Here is a 21,473-nt window from a genome sequence, read left to right as displayed (position 1 = left end):
AACCTTCTGTAGTAACCAGCCAGTCCTAAAAATTGACGTATATGCTTCGGAGTTTTCGGGGTTTCCCACTTTTCAACGGTTTCAATCTTTGCTGGATCCACTTGAATACCTTCTTTGTTCACTATGTGACCGAGGAATTGAACTTCTTCCAACCAAAAAGCACACTTTGAAAACTTAGCGTACAGTTTTTCTTTCCTCAACAACTCTAGCACTTTTCTCAAATGTTCTTCGTGCTCTTGATCATTCTTTGAGTAAATAAGTATGTCATCGATAAAAACAATGACAAACTTATCAAGGTATGGTCCACACACTCGGTTCATGAGGTCCATGAACACACCTGGTGCGTTAGTCAACCCAAACGGCATAACCATAAACTCGTAATGACCGTAACGCGTCCTGAAAGCAGTCTTTGGAATATCATCCTCCTTCACCCGCATTTGATGATACCCAGAACGTAAATCAATCTTCGAATAAACTGACGAGCCTTGTAGTTGATCAAATAAGTCGTCGATTCTTGGTAGTGGATAACGATTCTTGATGGTAAGTTTGTTCAACTCTCGGTAGTCGATACACAACCTGAATGTACCATCCTTCTTTTTGACAAACAAAACAGGAGCTCCCCATGGTGATGTACTTGATCGTATGAAACCACGCTCTAAAAGTTCTTTTAGTTGGCTTTGGAGTTCTTTCATTTCACTGGGTGCGAGTCTGTATGGAGCACGAGCTATTGGTGCAGCTCCTGGTATGAGATCTATTTGAAATTCAACAGATCGATGTGGAGGTAGTCCCGGTAATTCTTTCGAAAATACATTGGGAAATTCTTTTGCGACGGGAACATCATTGATGTTCTTTTCTTCGGGTTTGACTTCTTCGATGTGTGCTAGAACGGCATAGCAACCTTTTCTTATTAGTTTTTGCGCCTTAAAATTACTAATAAGATTTAGCTTCGCGTTGCTCTTTTCTCCGTATACCATTATAGGTTTTCCTTTTTCTCGTACAATGCGAATTGCATTTTTGTAACATACGATTTCCGCTCTCTCCTTTTTCAACCAGTCCATGCCGATTATCACATCAAAACTCCCTAACTCTACTTGTATCAAATCGATCTTAAACGTTTCGCTAACCAGTTTAATTTCTCGATTCTGACATATTTTATCTGCCGAAATTAATTTACCGTTTGCTAATTCGAGTAAAAATTTATTATTCATAGGCGTCAATGGACCACTTAATTTAGCACAAAAATCTCTACTCATATAACTTCTATCCGCACCCGAATCAGATAAAACATAAGCAGGTTTTTCATCGATAAGAAATGTACCCGTAACAAGCTCCGGGTCTTCCTGCGCTTCTTCCGCATTAATGTTAAAAACTCTCCTACGGCTTTGCCCATTATTATTTCCCTGGTTTGGACACGCAGTTTTGTAGTGTCCCTTCTTCCCGCATCCAAAACAAATAATGTGGGTATTACTTGTTCCTTTACCCGATGGTTCATAAATTTCACACTTCGTTGTATCATGACCCTTTTTATTACATTTAGTACATGTTGCTGGACAAAAAGTAGTTGGATGGTAGCCTTCACACCTCAGACACGGAATTTTTTGATTTTGATTACCAGTGTTGTTATTGAGATTGTTGTTGGGATTTTTGTTGTTGCTGTTGGTATTATTGTTGGGATGATTGTTGTAGTTGTTGTTGTTGGAATGGTTTTTATTGCGTTTGTTGTTGCGAAAAATGGTGCGATTGGGGTTGTGATTGTGGTGTTAATTGCTGAAATTTTGACTCTTGTCACTGGGTTCTTCCCACTTTCTCTTGACTTGTTTCATTTTGGCCTCCTCGGCCGCCTACTCTTTAATCCTTCCCTCGATCTGGTTTATAAGTTTGTGAGCCATTCGGCTTGCCTTTTGCATTGAAGTGGGCGCACTTGAACTCACATCCTCCTGAATTCTCTCTGGTAACCCCTTTACAAACGCATCGATCTGCTCTTCTTCATCTTCGAACACTCTTGGGCACAATAAACACAACTCGGTGAATCGTCGTTCGTATGTGGTGATATCGAATCCCTTCGTTCGTAATTCTCTAAGCTCTGTCTTGAGCTCATTGACTTCGTTTCTTGGACGGTACTGCTCGTTCATCAAGTGTTTGAATGCTGACCACAGTAGTGCGTAAGCAACATCTTGTCCCACTTATTCGAGATAGGTATTCCGCCATGTTAACGCAGTACCTGTGAAGGTATGCGTGGTGTACTTTACCTTATCTTCCTTAGCACATTTGCTTATAGTAAACACAGATTCGACCTTTTCGGTCCATCGTTTCAGTCCGACTAGTCCTTCAGTTCCATCAAATTCCAGAGGTTTACAGGCAGTGAAAGCCTTGTAGGAGCATCCTACACGGTTTCCTGTGGAGTTAACTCCACTACTAGACCCTGAGTTATTGTTGTTTTGCATTGCAGTCTGTACTGCGGCTATATTTACTGCAAGAAAAGCACGAAATTCTTCCTCACTCATGTTCAAGTTCTGACGAGTAGTCGGTGCCATTTCCTTCAAAAATAGCCAAAAGAATTAAGTTAATCATATAGAATATTAAGAGTAGTCAATAGTATTCCGTAGCATAATATGAACTCATTTATAAAAGCTTTTTCTTCTTATTAGCGTTTTATAAGTTTTAATTCGGGTAATACCTACCCGTTAAGTTTATACTTAGTAGCTAACATACAATTCAACTACTACAATTCTATATGAAAAACTGATTATAATAATATTTCACATTCAAACTTTTATACAATATTTTGAAAACTTACAATACCGCTATTTTACATATAGCATGAAATATAGCACATTAAAACTCTGATACAAAACTGTTGCGAAAACAATTCTAGTTAATATGCAAGTAGTTCAACAAAGACAATAAAGACACGTAATTCATACGTCCAGAAATAAGTCATGCATTCTAGTTTTACTAAGACTACTTCCTATCCTTGGTCTTGTGGAACATAACTGTTATGACCGTTGATAAGATAGCATGTTGTAATATCGTCAAAAGGACGAGGGTTTCGTAATGTCCAACAGCCCCGTAATAATCTAAAAACCTTGTTTCTCACCCCAACTACTGAATCCGTCACTTGTGGGAAGGTTTTATTTAAAAGTTGCAATCCGATGTTCTTTTTCTCACTTTGGTAAGAAGCGAACATCACTAACCCGTAAACATAACATGCTTCTTTATGTTGCATGTTAGAAGCTCTTTCTGATTCACGAAATCCTATGTTGGGATATGTTGAGTCAAAATAGGTTCTTAACCCGTAGCATAAAATTGCATTTGGGTTCCCCGCATTTAACGCTTTAAAGAAAACACGGTGTAACTTACGGTCTCCCCAATGTGATATACCCCACCTATCAAAGGAAAGCCTTTTATAAACTAAGGCATTTCTGGAAAGTCTTTCAAATGTTTGACAAGTTAATTTCGCCATAACTAATTGTGCTGATGAATTTTGACCGACTCTAGACAAGATTTCATCAATCATATCCTCTGGTAGGTCTTCTAAAATATTCGGTTGTCTACCCTTAACGTCCATTTTGTGTTTTTATACTATAGAAATAGACGAGGGTTAGATTCATAAAAGATAATTAACAAATAATACAAGCAATTTTACATAGAACATAAAAGTACAAGCACACTACAATACATATAATACACAACATGATTACAACCCTCTAATCTGAATCACTGGTTTCTTCTTCTTCGGACTTGGTTCGTTTTCCTAATTTTCTAGGAATATATGGTTTTCCTCTAATACGAGCTGTCGTTTTCCACAATGGTTTAGAAAAACCTGGTGGTTTAGAGGTTCCCGGGTTATTGTTACATTTTAGGAAATACGGATGTTGCCGATACATATAAAGTTCATCGGGGTTGGAATTGGATTTCTCTATTTTTATACCTTTTTCCTTATTATTTTCTTTCGCTTTATTAAATTGGGTCGAGGTAATTTCTATAACATCATCGGAATCCTCATCGGGATCCGATTCATCGAAAAATTGATAAATCTTTCCAATATTTTGCTTCCTCGGCGGAAACACCATTGACCATTATTAACTTTGGTCCGTTGGTTGAGGATTTTATTTTATTTAATCGATTTACTATAGGTATCAATATTTCTTCCTCCGGAACCTCTTCTTCTTCCGGTTCCTCCTCTTCCCGTTCCTCCTCTTCCGGTTCCTCTTCTTCCGGTTCCTCTTCGGGAATTTGTGAATATTCCCAAAATATATTCGACTCTTCATTATTATTAGGTGAATCGATGGGATTTGTACTAGTGGTAGACATCTATCACACAATATCAAACACATTATGAGGTTAATATATCACATAATATTTACATGTTAATAATATATAGTTTCCAACAAAAGTGTTAAGCAATCGTTTTTAAATAAAACACGATCGAAGTCCAGACTCACTAATGTATCCTAACAAACTCGATAAGACACACTAATGCAAATTTCTGGTTCTCTAAGACCAACGCTCGGATACCAACTGAAATGTCCCGTTCATATTGATTATAAACGTTCCATATTAATTGATTTCGTTGCGAGGTTTTGACCTCTATATGAGACGTTTTTCAAAGACTGCATTCGATTTTAGAACAAACCATAACCTTTAAAATATTACGACGATTATCAAATAATGATAATCTAAAATATAGCGTTTTTCACACGACCATTACATAATGGTTTACAATAATATTACACATCAACATAAGTCTTCGAATGCAGTTTTTAAACAATATTATACAAGCATGGACTCCAAATCTTGTCCTTAATTTAGTATGCAATAGCGGAAGCTCTTAATAATCACCTGAGAATAAACATGCTTAAAACGTCAACAAAATTGTTGGTGAGTTATAGGTTTAACCTACATATTATCAAATCATAATAATAGACCACAAGATTTCATTTTTATAACACATCTCATATCAGGCATTTCGCAAACTGCATAGAGATAAAAATCATTCATATGTTGAACACCTGGTAACCGACCTTAACAAGATGCATATAGAATATCCCCATCATTCTGGGACTCTCATCGGATATGATAAATCGAAGTACTAAAGCATCCGTAACTCGGATGAGGCTTGTTGGGCCAAATAGATCTATCTTTAGGATTCGCGTCAATTAGGGGCCATTTCCCTAATTCTTAGGCTACAAAGCTAAAAAGGGGCATATTCGGTTCGATAATCCAACATAGAAAGTATCTTCGATTACTTGTGTCTATTTTGTAAAACTTTATAAAACTGCATGTATTCTCATCCCAAAAAAAAATAATAGATTTTAAAAGTGGGACTATAACTCACTTTCACAGATTTTTACTTCGTCGGGAAGTAAGACTTGGCCACTGGTCGGTTCACGAACCTATAACAAATATGTATATATATATATATATATATATATATATATCAAAGTATGTTCAAAATATATTTACAACATTTTTAATACGTTTTATTTTTTTAAGTTTATTAAGTCAGCTGTCCTCGTTAGTAACCTACAACTAGTTGTCCATAGTTAGATGTACAGAAATAAATCGATATATAGTATCTTGGATCAATCCACGACCCAGTGTATACACGTCTCAGGCTAGGTCACAACTCAAAGTATATATATTTTTGGAATCAACCTCAACCCTGTATAGCTAACTCCAACATTACTGCATATAGAGTGTCTATGGTTGTTCCAAATAATATATATACATGGGTCGATATGATATGTCAAAACATTTGCATACGTGTCTATGGTATCTCAAGATTACATAATATATTAGAATACATGTAATACAATATAAGTTAGCTAGGATATGATTAATATAGATTTGTTACCAATTTTCACGTAGCTACAACAAGAAAAATTATCCAATCTTGTTTTACCCATAACTTATTCGTTTTAAATCCGTTTTGAGTGTTTCAAGTTGCTATGGTTTCATATTGAACTTAAGTTTATGAATCTAAACAGAAAAAGTATAATTTTATAGTTGGAAATACAGGTTACAAGTCATTTTTGTAAAGGTAATCATTTCAGTCAAAAGAACGACGTCTAGATGACCATTTTGAAAAACATACTTCCACTTTGAGTTTAACCATGATTTTTGGATATAGTTTCATGTTCATAAGAAAAATTATTTTCCCAAAAGAACAACTTTTAAATCAAAGTTTATCATAGTTTTTAATTAACTAACCCAAAACAGCCCGCGGTGTTACTACGACGGCGTATATCCGGTTTTACGGTGTTTTTCGTGTTTCTCGATTTTAAATCATTAAGTTAGCATATCATATAGATATAGAACATGTGTTTAATTGATTTTAAAAGTCAAGTTAGAAGGATTAACTTTTGTTTGCGAACAAGTTTAGAATTAACTAAACTATGTTTTAGTGATTTCAAGTTTAAACCTTCGAATAAGGTAGTTTTATATATATGAATCGAATGATGTTATGAACATCATTACTACCTCAAGTTTAGTAGGTAAACCTACTGGAAGTGAGAATAAATTATCTAGCTTCAAAGGATCTTGGATGGCTTGAAAGTTCTTGAAGCAGAATCATGACACGAAAACGAGTTCAAGTAAGATTATCACTCGAATTAAGATAGTTATACTTATAGGAATTGAATCAAAGTTTGTATATGAGTATTACCTTGATTTAGAATGATATCTTACTGCAAACAACAAGGATTTCTTGAGGTTGGATGATCACTTTACAAGATTGGAAGTGAGCTAGTAAACTTGGAAGTATTCTTGATTTTATGAAACTAGAACTTGTAGAATTTATGAAGAACACTTAGAACTTGAAGATAGAACTTGAGAGAGATCACTTAGATGAAGAAAATTGAAGAATTAAAGTGTTTGTAGGTGTTTTTGGTCGTTGGTATATGGATTAGATATAAAGGATGTGTAATTTTGTTTACATGTAAATAAGTCATGAATGATTACTAATATTTTTGTAATTTTATGAGATATTTCATGCCAGTTTCCAAATGATGGTTCCCACATGTGTTAGGTGACTCGCATGGGCTGATAAGAGCTGATCATTGGAGTGTATATACCAATAGTACATACATCTAAAAGCTGTGTATTGTACGAGTACAAATACGGGTGCATACAAGTAGAATTGTTGATGAAACTGAACGAGGATGTAATTGTAAGCATTTTTGTTAAGTAGAAGTATTTTGATAAGTGTCTTGAAGTCTTTCAAAAGTGTATGAATACATATTAAAACACTACATGTATATATATTTTAACTGAGTCGTTAAGCCATCGTTAGTCGTTACATGTAAATGTTGTTTTGAAACCTTTAGGTTAACAATCTTGTTAAATGTTGTTAACTCATTGTTTATTATATCTAAAAAGATGTTAAATTATTACATTATCATGATATTATGATATATTAATATATCTTAGTATGATATATATAAAGTTAAATGTTGTTACAACGATAATCGTTACATATATGCCTCGTTTCGAAATTCTTAAGTTAGTAGTCTTGTTTTACATATGTAGTTCATTGTTAACACACTTAATGATATACTTAATTATCATTTTATCATGTTAAACATAGTGTATCAATATCTTAATATGATTCATATGTATTTAGTAAGACGTTGTTATAACGATAATCGTTATATATATCGTTTCGAGTTTCTTAATTCAATAAACTCATTTTTATGTATATCACTCATTGTTAATAGACTTAGTGAGATACTTACTTATCATAATCTCATTTTAACCATATATATATATATATATATATATATATATATATATATATATATATATATATATATATATATATATATATATATATATATATATATATATATATATATATATATATCATCATGTAGTTTTTACAAATTTTTAACGTTCGTGAATCGCCGGTCAACTTGGGTGGTCAGTTGTCTATAAGAAGCACATTTCAAATAATCAAGTCTTAACAAGTTTGATTGCTTAACATTGTGAAAAAATTTAATCATGTAAATATACCAATTTCATTTAATATATAAACATGGAAAAGTTCGGGTCACTATAGTCGTCACAATATATATGTATATAAATAAATGTAAGTATATATATAGTAATGTGAAACTATAAAATATAAATTACGCATTAAAATGAAATATGTAAAAATAAGATGCGAAACAATTAAGTGTATTTTATAATAAATCACATATAAATATATATGATTTCTATAGATAATTATTATTATATGTATATTTTAAAACATATAAAATTTATAAAGATTCATTAAAAATTATTATATAATTGTTAAATATTACATAATTAATATATGATACAAGTTAAAACATAATTGTTATATTAATATTATTACTCTCATAAATATTATTAATATCAGTATTATTAAGGTAATTTGATACAATTAATTTATTATATTATTATTATTGTGAAAATCATTAAAACTAGTAGTAAAATTATAATTTTTAATATTAGTATTATTAAATATTGTTATCATTAAGAACTATTACTATTATTAGAAATTATTATTATTAGAAATTTATTATTATTAATAATATTATTATTATTATCATCTTTTTCTATGAATCTTATAAATATTATAAACATAATTACTATTAGTATTAATATAAATGATAATGGAATTAGTATTAGTATTTATTAACTATAAAATAAACATACACATATACAACATTCAGTTATATATATATATATATATATATATATATATATATATATATATATATATATATATATATATATATATATATATAGATAAAGACATGTATACTGATATATATAAATATATACGGTGTATACATATAGAATACAGAATTATATATAAATACATATACAAATAATATATATATATATATTATTATGGTATATACAAGAAATAAATATAAGAAGAATACGTATTTCTGTTTCAAGTAATTTTCTAAGCTAAAGGTAAATTGTTCTCTATCTGAAACCAGTACCATTTGATTCCAAGATTTATCACAAGACAACAATTTCTGTTAGCTTTCTTTTCCTCCTTTTTAATTTTCTAATATATTTCAGTACTAAGCGAATGATTCTTGTCGAGTTTGTTAAGCTACAAAACAATCAATCACTTCATCATAAACAACCACCGTAAGCATCACCATTCTTTTCTATCTGTTTTCTTTTATTTTCGGTTCACCCACATCACTCACGACAACCATTTTTCTCTTATATATGTAATATGCATATACATATTAGAACACCACTATGACATTTGTGATCACCAATAAACCATCAAAACAAATACCACAAATCAAACACCACCTACTTCTTTCTGTTTTCTGTTTCCTGCCACAAGTAAACATCACCATTTACATCCAAACCGAACCTCTTGTTACTACTTTGAACTTATGTATCGGTTGTAAATCATAAACCCATAAAATCCACCATTCTTGCATAATTGTTGTTGTCCAGCACTATGTCATTGCCACCCTATCATCACCTTCTAGAAATGAAATCTCCATTCGAAACCATCACCTGACACCATAGCTTCAGCTACAAACTGTTATATGTTTCTGTTCTTCTGTCTGATGCACCAAACAACTATAACAATCATCACAGCTACAGCAGCTTTTGCTGCTTTGTTATCTCATGTTCCTGCTACTGCTATACTATCATTATTGTTGTTGTAACGAGTAGAAACCATCACCCTTGCAGTCATCATCGAACACCATTTCATCACCTCTCTCTCTCTCTTATTTTTTTTGTTCAGAAACTACCACTCCATCACCACCATTCTTTTCGTGAAGCTACTATAAACATGACTGCTGCACATAAACATGACTGCTGCACAGCTTGATTGCAAATAACTGCTGAGCTGCGACTTTTGTTTCTGCAAAATTGATTATCGGTCACCCTTAAAACTCCTATAAACTGCTGCAAACACCGAACCACTTCATGTATATATTGAGGTTAGGATCGGCACATGTTAGTGGCTAGAGCATGCTTATAGTTAACAAATAAATAACTTTACAAGTCTCATGCAAGATATATTTCTTTATGCACCGTATCTTATCATTTCATGGTGGGGTTATTGACATATCCAAGTGGGTAGGGAAGAGGGAGCCACTCATTGCATTACAATATAGACAATTGATATTTTTTTTGGATGTTTATGAGTGCCATTTTGTTATACAAAAATTTAAACCACCGAATTGTTTAAAAAGGTTATTGGGTTTTGGAATAATTGGACGCGTGAGGTGAAATAGGGTCACTTTTTTCTTTCCAGCCTATTGTTTCGGTATTATGGTTCCAACTCGAAGACAACACAAATTCACACATCATTTAAGTTGATAATGATTAAGAATGATAGTTAAAGTGTTTAGATGATGATGCCATATGATAGAGATTATGATGGATGTGTAGTGTTGATAAGAAAATGAAAATGATGACGAAATATGATTATGATTATGACACGGGTTCTGTTCGATTAAATAAGTGGAAGAAGGAGAACAGACGCATATAAGAGTTAAATAAATTTAGATGTCAGTTTGATCATAAAAACATAAGACAGATCGATGGTTTGAGAGTGTTTGGGGTTAGCGGGAGGTCTTGGGTTCGAGCCCGAGCCGGGGTGTTTATCTTTTTAAAGCTTGTTTCATTAAGGTAGCACTTTTATTATTTTTGCTATTATTATTATCATTATCATTATTATTATTATTATTATCATTATTATAAATTAAAATTGTCATCTTACTAAGATTAACATTATTAGTAAAATTATTATTTTTATTATTATTATTATTATTTATTATTTTTATTATTAATATTATCATTATCAAGATTTTTATATATTATTATCATCATTTTTATTAACACTATTATTATTATTATTATTATTATATTATTATTAGTATCCTTATTTTTATAAAAGTATTACAACTTTCTATTATAAATATTATTTTACCAAATAAAGTAGTAGTTATATAAAAACATATCTTAATATAACCCTATATATATTAAGATATTAATCTTAATACATTATATAATATAAATAACCTTAATCGATTAAATGTGATATGTGTTAATATATATACATGATATAGGTTCGTGAATCCGAGGTCAACCCTATACTTGTTCAATGTCGTCCTATGTATTTTTACTACAAAATACAGTATGGTGAGTTTCATTTGCTCCCTTTTTAAATGCTTTTGCAATATATATTTTTGGGACTGAGAATACATGCGCTATTTTTATAACTGTTTTACGAAATAGACACAAGTAATTGAAACTACATTATATGGTTGAATGGATCGAAGCCGAATATGCCCCTTTTAGCTTGGTAGCCTAAGAATTCGGGAACAGACCCCCTAATTGACGTGAATCCTAAAGATAGATCTATTGGGCCCAACAAGCTCCATTCTGGAATTTGGAATGCTTTAGTACTTCGATTTTATCATGTCCGATGGGTGTCCCGGAATGATGGGGATATTCTATATGCATCTTGTTAATGTCGGTTACCAGGTGTTCAATCCATATGAATGATTTTTGTCTCTATGCATGGGACGTATATTCATGAGAAATGAAAATCTTGTGATCTATTAAAATGATGAAAATGATTATTTATGTTAAACTAATGAACTCACCAACCTTTTGGTTGACACTTGAAAGCATGTTTATTCTCAGGTATGAAAGAAATCTTCCGCGGTGCATTTGCTCATATTAGAGATATTACTTGGAGTCATTCATGACATATTTCAAAAGACGTTGCATTCGATCCGTCGAGTTCATCAAGATTATTATTAAGTCAATTATAGTTGGATATATTATGAAATGGTATGCATGTCATCAACTTTCGATGAAATGAAAGTTTGTCTTTTAAAAACGAATGCAATGTTAGTAAAATGTATCATATAGATGTCAAGTACCTCGCGATGTAACCAAGTGTAATGTATTCGTTCTTATGGATTAGGACGGGTCATGAAATCAAACTCATCGAAACTTTAAAAAAACATTTGTCTCTAACCACATTATAAACTATTAACATAATCATATATTTGGTGCACTTTCACAATTATAACTTCAAAGGCCAAAATTATGAATATAGTCACCTGGTCAAGTGAATTGGTACAACTTTAGTCCTCCCTCTCAATTCTCCTTTCCTCAATCTAATATGCAATTCACATTCACATAATGTAAACTAATACTATAGAGGTGCAGGCATATCGCTGGCGTAACTACTCAACTGACCTGGGCTGCATAAAATTCCCTCGAAAGCTCCAAAAAATTCTCTTGATTGGTTACTGAATACTGAGTATAAATTTGTGCAAATTTTGGGTAAACTATTAGCTAATTTATAATGATACAGAACTATCACATATCACAAACGGTTCACATTCGTTACAACAAATTCCTCTTGTTTCCATATTGACGTACAAATGGCGTGGTCGCATCCAATGTGCAACTTCTGCAATCGATTAAAGTGGCATAATGTCAATCATAAATTAAAGCTAATATTAGAGGGGCAAATTTTTACCCATTTACTTAGAAATAAAGAGTTTTGTTAACATGGTGAAGAATCAAAAAGGTAGAAAATTATTAGGCAAATGACATTTTTACCTGCTTAATTGGTTTTGGTTTACATATATGATATTACATTAGTGTATCCAAAAAATATTTGGGAAAAAGGAACATACATCTATGGGTCAACTTGCCCGTATGAAAATATACTCTATCATGTTTTTACCCGTACCAAACCTACTCATCTTACCATACCTGATGTTATATATGCATCAAAAAACATACACAATAAAACTTAACTATATTATAAATTTATAATAAACTTACAGCTACTTATCCAAAATTTTATTAGAGTATGTATAGTACTTGCTTACTATCGCACTATGCATACATAAGTTGTCTTTTGTAATACGTGTGAATTAATAGTTCATTAACAAAACAAAGTATTATTAAAATGCATATATGTTATAATAAGCTAACTGAAATCAAATTGAGGTATAACATTTGAATTACCTCAGAGCGATCAAAAGTTAATGGAAGGAAACCGAGAGATCTAGACGTCTAGAGAAGTGAGAGTAAACTCTGAAACTTCTCACCAACCCTTGAAAAATCCATATCGAAAACGAACCTAAAATAAAAAACCTGGAAAGCTCGAAACCATCCGTGGTGAAATTTGAGTGATTTAAAGCAAAAAAAACAGACCAAATGGTGTAGGTGAAGCAGCAATTCATGAAATTGGAATTCCATTAGTCAATGATAATAACAACACCAATGACAGCAACAACAAAAACCAAAAGAGTCCAGATTAAAATAAAATAAAGTAAAATAAAAGAAACTCACCGGTTGCAGCGCTGACTGTGCCAGAATTAACGGCAACAGATCACCACGACGAACCGCTGTTACCAAAGGGCATACTCATTTCAATACACCGTCGGAGATAACCTGTAGCAGCAACTTTCCTCAATGAAACAAAAGGAGCATCACATAATACACTCTCGCCTCCGACATATTCATCGATTACACATACATTATCATTACCTTTCTTTCTCTTTTTTTTTACTTGCCATTATAATAGTTATCAATAAAGATTAACAACTCACTGATGGATTAAAATTCACTGAATCCAAAATAAAGATAAATGACCCACCATTATCATCGTATATATGAGAAAAATACGGAGCAGTTTCTTTTCATACTTGGACTGACAAAATGCAAACATGATTTGATCATCAATGTTCATTTATAAATAGGGAAGCTTATTTGTAGTACTTACGCGTCAATGGACTCCTTGTATTCATGAATATTTGGATTTATATAGTAATAATTAACGTCAGCTCAACTAACAAAATATTTTTTGGAAAAAGAAGTCCAAAGTTGTAGACTTGTAGCGCATGCATATTAAAAGTGGGTACCCATACACTACTATCTAAACATCTATGAACAATTAAAGTACACAATTAAACGCATGCTCCATAAAACATATCTCTAACTTTCATACAGTGGTCTGTATTTTTTGGTTTTTTGATACTACATATATATTGTAGGTAAGGTTTGCACGTTTTTAGTAGGTTGTTTGTCACAGTTATGACAATTAGTCTACTGAAGTAAATGAAAATATATCTAATGTGTTGGTATGAAATTTTTTGTTTATGCATTTGTGTGTTAAAGGGTTGTGCAATTTAATACTTTATATTAATCTGAATGAAACCCTGGTCTGCGTTAAACTGATTTCACGGGCGAAGCTTCACGAAGAAGGGAAGGAAAAAAAAACCTGCTACAGTATAACAGTGATTGGAGGGGTTGTAGCCAATGGGATTGCAGATCACAAACAAAGGAATACAAACCAAGATCATATTATTGCTTAAAATGCTTAATTATTGACTTTTCCATGGGGATCCTTATTCCTTCCTTACAAATATCAAAATAAAGAAAATAGCTCCGAAAGAATTCAAAGGAACTACAAATTTATCAAGCTGATGATCAAGGGTCACCCATATACACATATAAACATATAAGATGAATATTAAGTTAAAACTTCTATCTTATAACTCTAGGACGATCAAGTCCAACATAATTGAATCTCAAAGGTGCATGATCTCACTATTAGTATATAAGTTAATTTATTCATATGATTTCTTAACCAAAATATATGGTTATAAGAGGCGTTATTTCATATAATAACATAGAAAATTGAATTTGCATCTCCTACCTAAAGAAGCACTAATTTGTATCTATTACCTCTAGAGCAATCGATTAATGTAGTTTCATCTTTCAAGTATCTTGCTATTAAGCGTGTGTGCTTGTGTAAAATATTTTAATAACGGCAAGACTGTTAACGCAGGGTGTACTATGTAATAACCAAAAAATAAAAAAACGCGACATCGCAAACATGTAAGTACCCAATGAGAAAAATAAGTAGTTTCTATATACCTTCAGGCTGATCTGATATAGGAAACTCATGTAACAGTAATCGTTGTTCCAACAACAGAGGTAGATGGCTACAAACAATCTTCAAACAAAATAGCAAAGGTGGAATCTATATCTGCACAAATCAATAAAATGGTCAACAAAATATTATCTCTTAAGTTATCTATATAGTAAGTTATAATTGTGTAAGCCTACATAAAGGTCACTCATTTGATTGGCCATTATCACATCCACTTAGTGCAATAATTAACAATTATAGAACAACAAACATTTGAAATACATTATAACGTACCTTACTATGAATTACTTTCGGAATGAAAGCATTATAGTAGGTATGTTTACAACCAAGAGACAACAACACCTTTTATAAGACAAAAGGCAAACAACAAATTGTAATTTCAAACAGAAACCGACGAACAACCTCAGAACAACAAATACAAAACACATAATAGCCATCTATATAAGTCTATCTAACTGTAATTAAAATATAAATCACTCCCAAAAAAAAATTATCAACAAAATTAACATTAACACAAACCTTCAATGACAATTACCAAGAGACGGGACTAACTGCAAATTTTAACTTGAAGTAAGGCAAATACTACCAAAACAACTTGAAATTTCTGACATGAAGTTCAAAACATATAAAGTAGCATTTGATAACATGTCTGACAATTGTAATCGCAATAGCTAATTGCACACAACAAACGATGTGAATAAACTATATAATACAATCAATCCGTATTATTTTTTTAATACATGATTAATAAGCACAGTAGGTGAACTCCAAACCACCATGTGGCTAAGCAGCTAAAAAACCCACTTAACCTCGTATAGTAAAAAGGCCTATTTTTAACACCAATTTTAAAACCAAAAACGACAACTCACGCCTTCACCGGAAGGTTTCTATTTAAAATGATAGACACTTTGAATTAAATGTATTAACCGCAGCAATCATAAACAATCTACCAAAAACAGTTTCAGGAAAAGTTGCATAACTTCCATAATTAATCAAAATATATAACAGCAAAGGCGAGGTACGAAAAATTCAGAAACCCACAGGATATTAGAGCATAACATCCATATTCGTTTAGAAATTTGTTAGGCTTAGACCTGGAATCTATAATTTAAGACAAAAGAGGATCCAAAACCAACCATGGCTGCAAACACTAACAGTTGCATTGAATACATGCCGTCTGAGTGTTGCCACGCCAATGTACGGGTCAGACCTTCAATGTTCCGTAAATAATACGGATCATCACAGCCACCATCAACATAATTATCAACGTCACCTGCACTATGAAGAACATAAAATGGAACAATCATCAAAAATGAGGAAAAAATTTAAAAATAATGCAATCCAAAAAAGTAACGAAGATTCAGATGAATATCAGTAACAACATAAATTATTCGCCTTCAACAACACAGATAAACAATCGAACAATCAGTAACCTTTTGTGGCCTATTGTTAGTCAGTAATGCAATTAGAGCTTTATGATCTCTTAATTTATTTGTTTGTATATACTGACTAACAGTTTATCCATGTTTGAGGTATAGTACAATTTTTGGATATTGATAATACATAAAATACAGTAATTATATTTTGTAAAAAGATTTATTTTATTATACCATTGTTTACAATCTTGGCTGGCTAACTTCATTCTATATGAGGATTTGATATTCAAAGATTTCATAATTTTCGATAGAAATATTCATCGTATGTGGGCAAACGGAGGTAGAGCTTACAAAAACACAATCTATCAACATAAAATCTGAAAGAGAGTGAATAGAACCCTAACCTCTGATCGATTGGGCGAACCGATGAATGCTATTGCGATAAAGAGTGAATAAAACCCTAACGGTTCGTCGATTGTCTGAATCTCCCTTAAGGTTGTAGATATGTGTATGAATAACGACGAAATCAACCAATTCAACCTTCATCCATCGCTCAAATCGCACGCGTAAAATTAACCTCTCTTTACATCGACGACTGACAACAATACACCAACGGTGACAAAATGGTGGCGATGAAGATGACGTTTGGTGGCGATGGCGATGATGATTGGTGGCGATGGAGATGAAGGTGGCGATGGTGGCGGAGTCGGAAAAAAAAAACTTGCCAGAATCTTCTGGATAGTTGGTGGGAAGCAGATTGGGTGGAAAAGGGCAGTTGGTATTAAAAAAAGGAGGGAAAAAAAAAAAAAAAAAAAAAAAAAAAAAGGGGCTGCTACTGTTATACTGTATAGGTGTTAGTCAAGGGGATTGTTAGATGATTACGGGAATTAGTATGTAGTTGAATGTGTACGTACTAATACAGTAGTATTTAGTTGGGGGGCAAGTTCATTGCAGAGGCAACATTCAGTTCAGATAGCCCCATCCACCATAGTCACAAGTCACATTTTTTAACTACTCTGACCCTTAATTTTGATTCACAACCCCCCAAAAGTGGGGTTCCCACTTTTTTGTCCAACAACTCAACATTCATTTTAGTTGGCCAATAGAAAGAAAGAAGTTATATGTTACTAGTTAACAAAAGTCAATTATTGAATGCTTGACCGATGGTAGATTGGTAGGTAACGAAGGAACAAAACCTTGTTTGTTAAAGACCTAAAATGAGTCCAATTCATACCAGCTACACATATTGACTTATTGAGTGAACCCATAATAGACCCTGGAAACCGGCTTAAAGAAATGAAATACTAAATACACTCGTAATTTGAATCGAGATTGTTATCTCAAAGAATGGTAAAATGTATTTGGTTTGGTGATTAATAGTATTTTTACGTAACTACCAATCACATTTTACTATTTAATGTAAATTAATTTTAATACTACTTTTACATAACTACCAATCACATTTTATCATATCACACACAATCTTCCATAACCTTACCACCCATAACGACCCTATTTCTCACATCAGTCACACAAAAACTCCCTAATATTTTCCATAACATTTCTCACCATTAAAAATGGTCCAAGTAAACAACACGATCCATTCGTCCAAGGTCAGAGTAATAACTAAAAGTCACAATAAATCTTTAAAACTTAAAGAATAATAAAACCTTCCAGTAATAAAAATTCTTTAGATTCCAGCCATGGTGTTTCACAAACATATAATCCTAATATTGTTCAATCCACATAGAGTCGAAAAAACCTCAATTGTTAACTTCATGTATGTATGGACATATTGCTGAAACAAGCAAGAAACACTAGTAAATTTGAAGTACATATTTGGTGAAGCAAACTTATTAAAGTTTCTGAATTACAACCGAATTGGCTAACCCCGCCTCTTCAATTGGCTGGTTCAAATCGTTTAGCTGCTTCGGTGGAAACCCCATGGTTAGTAGCTGATAAGTCCTGGCCCCTCCAGGTCTCGATGCATCAATGAAAGAACGGATATTGCTTATCGTATGGTGGAAATTGAAGCGTGAAACCATACGGGTCCCATCAGCCAATCTCAGTTGAACAGAAGTAGATGGCAACGTGTCATCCACAACTAGTCCCACAAATGGAGTTGGGGCAGCATTTAGAGGGACCGAAGGGGGGGCAACTACGGTGTCCTCTGATGAAGTAGTAGTGCCTAGGGTCCTACCCACTCCCACAAAAGCAGCAGGGCGTTGTTTTTGGACCTGCACATATATGTATGCATGTAAAAGGAAACAGAACTAAAAATCTCAACCGATTTACTAATGAACGAGTTTATTCAGGTTACGTTTTATCAGAGGCGAGAAAAGTTCTTACAGGGTACAACTCCAGCTTCCTCACAAGACTAACATGAACAGGAGCTCGTCCTTTAGCAGGCCTAAGTTCTTCAGGACACTCGGACCTTCTTATGCTCTGGATCACCAAGTAAGGTCAAAAAATCAGTAACAATTTCAGAATTAGATCGTGTGCATTATCATTTTATCAACAATATAATAGTGATGCCAGCAAGATAACGAACGACCACTTCATTTCTTGAGTTCTGGTTACATATAAAAAATCAACTTTGCTTCAAATTCTAGTTCGAGTAGCTTTGAACAAAACCTCATCAATTAAAATAAATTATCATAAGAGAAACCAGCCGTAACTCAATTAAGCACCTTAACATTCTGTAACAACAATATGCGGGGTCCAGCATATATAGGGTATGGGGTAGTAAGATGTAGTTTTAGCAGATGGGAAATATATATTTAGCAAAAGGATTATAATTAGTAATTTTAGTGGAATACAAACTAACCGTTACGTAACTCTATACATACAGATTATGAAAATCTATTTCTTTTAACTGAATTTAATTTGGTAAACGAGAGTTATATTATATTTGCAGGGGATAAAAAAGAGAGTAAAAAAGTAAATTTTTGTATCAAAAGAGAGCAGATAGACCTCTTGTGAATCAATGATAATTTACTTAGTGTGTTATTGTTTGTTAAGATAAAAAACTTGGGTTAAAAAAGAAATATAGTACTACCTCCAAAAAAGATGTATTTTGAGGATCATCCAGCCTTCTCAAAGGACCATCATTTACTGTGAAGCCATTGGTCCAGAAAGTGATGGTATGAACCTCAGGTTCAGATTGTTGGGGAGCAGCAGGCGTTGTTGTCTCTCCAGACAGTAGTCTTCCTCTTCCAGCAAAGCTTCTTGAGCTTGAAGATGGCTCAAGTTGATCATGGGTTCCTTCTTCAGCTCCTGCTTGTCTAGCTTGTTTAAACAGTGATTCCACATCATTATCCCTTTTTGGATCCTGAACAAGCATTCCACTACAATCATAGATAATTGTCAAATTCCTTTTACGATGTTATAATGGATGTCATGAGCACTTGAGATGATATTCGATGAAGGACAACAGACAAGTTACTTATGTTATACTCAATAATCACAAGGCATAACAGCACCCTAAAGCATATTATCAAACACATAAGTGTAAAAAAGAGTGTTAATCATGAATGGTTGCATGATCATCATACAGCATCTTGCATATGAATTGTTAGGAACATTAAGATTCGGAACCTGAAAATCTAAATCCATGACATTTAGAATAGAAAATTGTATTGATCATCAATCAAATGATAATTAAAACCCTACAAGCTAGATTAACATTATAACCTATAGGATCAGATAATGTATCCAGATAGTAGATTTCGTAAGCCTTTAAGACTCAAGAATCTGATTGATTGTTAACAACTTCGGATATAAGCATATAACAGAATTACTGATAAAAGCATATTATGGAGCACACTAATCTATTTGATAGATAACTATTTCATAAAAATCAAAATAATTAACAGGCTAATGGATAAATAGTATTTTCTATAATCCTACTCAATAACCTTTGAAACATAACTGCACGTTAAGCAATTAAAATTATTCTCAAGATATCTACATCATGCATTATTCTACACAATCAAGAAATATTATCATCATCATCATCATCATCATCATCATCAGAATATGCATCATCCTGTTTATTATGAAGAACTCGTAAAATAAATAAACCCTAAATTAAAAAGAGTACTAATATACCTCTTTTCACCACCAGTGTAATATTCATTTGGTTCATCCGAATCACTTCCGGATTCATTACCAGGATGATTCAGATCCGAAAACGTCCGTGTCCGTCCAGTTGAACGCGATGACCGACTACCAGACGCCTTCTTATCCGCACCACTATTTCTCGATCGCAAATTACGTGCATTTCCACCGGCCATTTGTTGTAACCCTAGCGACGGCGGCGGAGAAGCTGATCGGGAACGAGACGGAGAAGAAGAAGGAGAAATTTCGATGTCACCAGAACGGTTAGGGTTTCGTTGAGGTGCCGGAGCGTGTTCTACGGCGGCAATGGCGGTGGTTTCGTAAAAGGTGGAAACGGCTGAATCGAGATCGTAATTGTGTGATTCGAGGAAGAAAGTGGCTTCTTCTTTTGAAGCGGAAGTGATAGCTGAAAATGCGGTGATCAATTCATGGTGAGGGTTGGTGTTTGTTGCCGGTGTATCTTCTTCCATTGTTTGGTTTCTTGCGTCAGAGTGCACCGCTGTGAGTGTAGACGAAGCAAATGATATGAGGGACTAACATATAATGTAAGCGATGGGCCCGGGTTCATCCCATGTGGGCCCGATTTGGATACCGGTAGACGGCAGTCCACTTTGGATTTTAGTTTACGATTCACAGCGCTACACGGTTGAGGCGCCGTTGCGGCCGCCGTTGTTTAACGCCGATACAACTCGACCTAAGGACCCATGATACAACTCGACCGAAAGCTAACCAAAAATATACATATACTCGACAAAATACAGAGGCTATATACATAAAGAAATAACAGAAGGACTCGATAAAGAAAGAAGAATGTGTATGTGCAAAAAAAACCTTCAACTTACGGTTACTGCCAAGGTTGGGAACAACTTGTACAAGACAAGCAGGATTAAAAGTCAAGATACAATACTGCAATAAACAACGACAAAATAATTGACTCTACACATCTTAGTCCCAAGCCAAGGAGAATCTTGAGAATCCGGCATAAAAACATCTGCCCTAAACCGATTCCTTCTTTTGTGGGGTTAGCATCA

The 21,473-nt window shown here is 33.2% G+C and overlaps 1 protein-coding gene across 1 annotated transcript; it reads right to left on the bottom strand.

Moving 5' to 3' along the window:
- Positions 1 to 18,017: 18,017 nt before the first annotated feature.
- LOC139897757 (plant UBX domain-containing protein 4-like) lies at positions 18,018 to 21,074 on the bottom strand. Its single transcript, XM_071880477.1, has 4 exons — positions 20,434 to 21,074; positions 19,382 to 19,670; positions 18,673 to 18,768; positions 18,018 to 18,560 (listed from the first exon to the last, which is right to left on the bottom strand). Exons 1-4 carry the CDS (start codon positions 20,910 to 20,912, stop codon positions 18,180 to 18,182), a joined length of 1,245 nt encoding a protein of 414 aa, XP_071736578.1. The 5' UTR covers positions 20,913 to 21,074; the 3' UTR covers positions 18,018 to 18,179.
- Positions 21,075 to 21,473: the final 399 nt, after the last annotated feature.

This window comes from Rutidosis leptorrhynchoides, chromosome 1 (genome assembly GCF_046630445.1).
Source record: "Rutidosis leptorrhynchoides isolate AG116_Rl617_1_P2 chromosome 1, CSIRO_AGI_Rlap_v1, whole genome shotgun sequence".
Classification (NCBI taxonomy): domain Eukaryota; kingdom Viridiplantae; phylum Streptophyta; class Magnoliopsida; order Asterales; family Asteraceae; genus Rutidosis; species Rutidosis leptorrhynchoides.
The sequence above is the reverse complement of the archived record's forward strand: the minus strand, read 5'-3'. Positions and strand labels throughout refer to the sequence as shown.

Bases quoted from the DNA above. Each gene is read 5' to 3' on its own strand.
- LOC139897757 (XM_071880477.1), bottom strand. From the start codon at position 20,912: ATGGAAGAAGATACACCGGCAACAAACACCAACCCTCACCATGAATTG. The intron at 19,671-20,433 runs GTATATTAGTAC...CTATGATTGTAG, and splicing joins TACACTGGTGGTGAAAAGAG to TGGAATGCTTGTTCAGGATC. The intron at 18,561-18,672 runs GTAAGAACTTTT...ATATATGTGCAG, and splicing joins GGAAGCTGGAGTTGTACCCT to GTCCAAAAACAACGCCCTGC.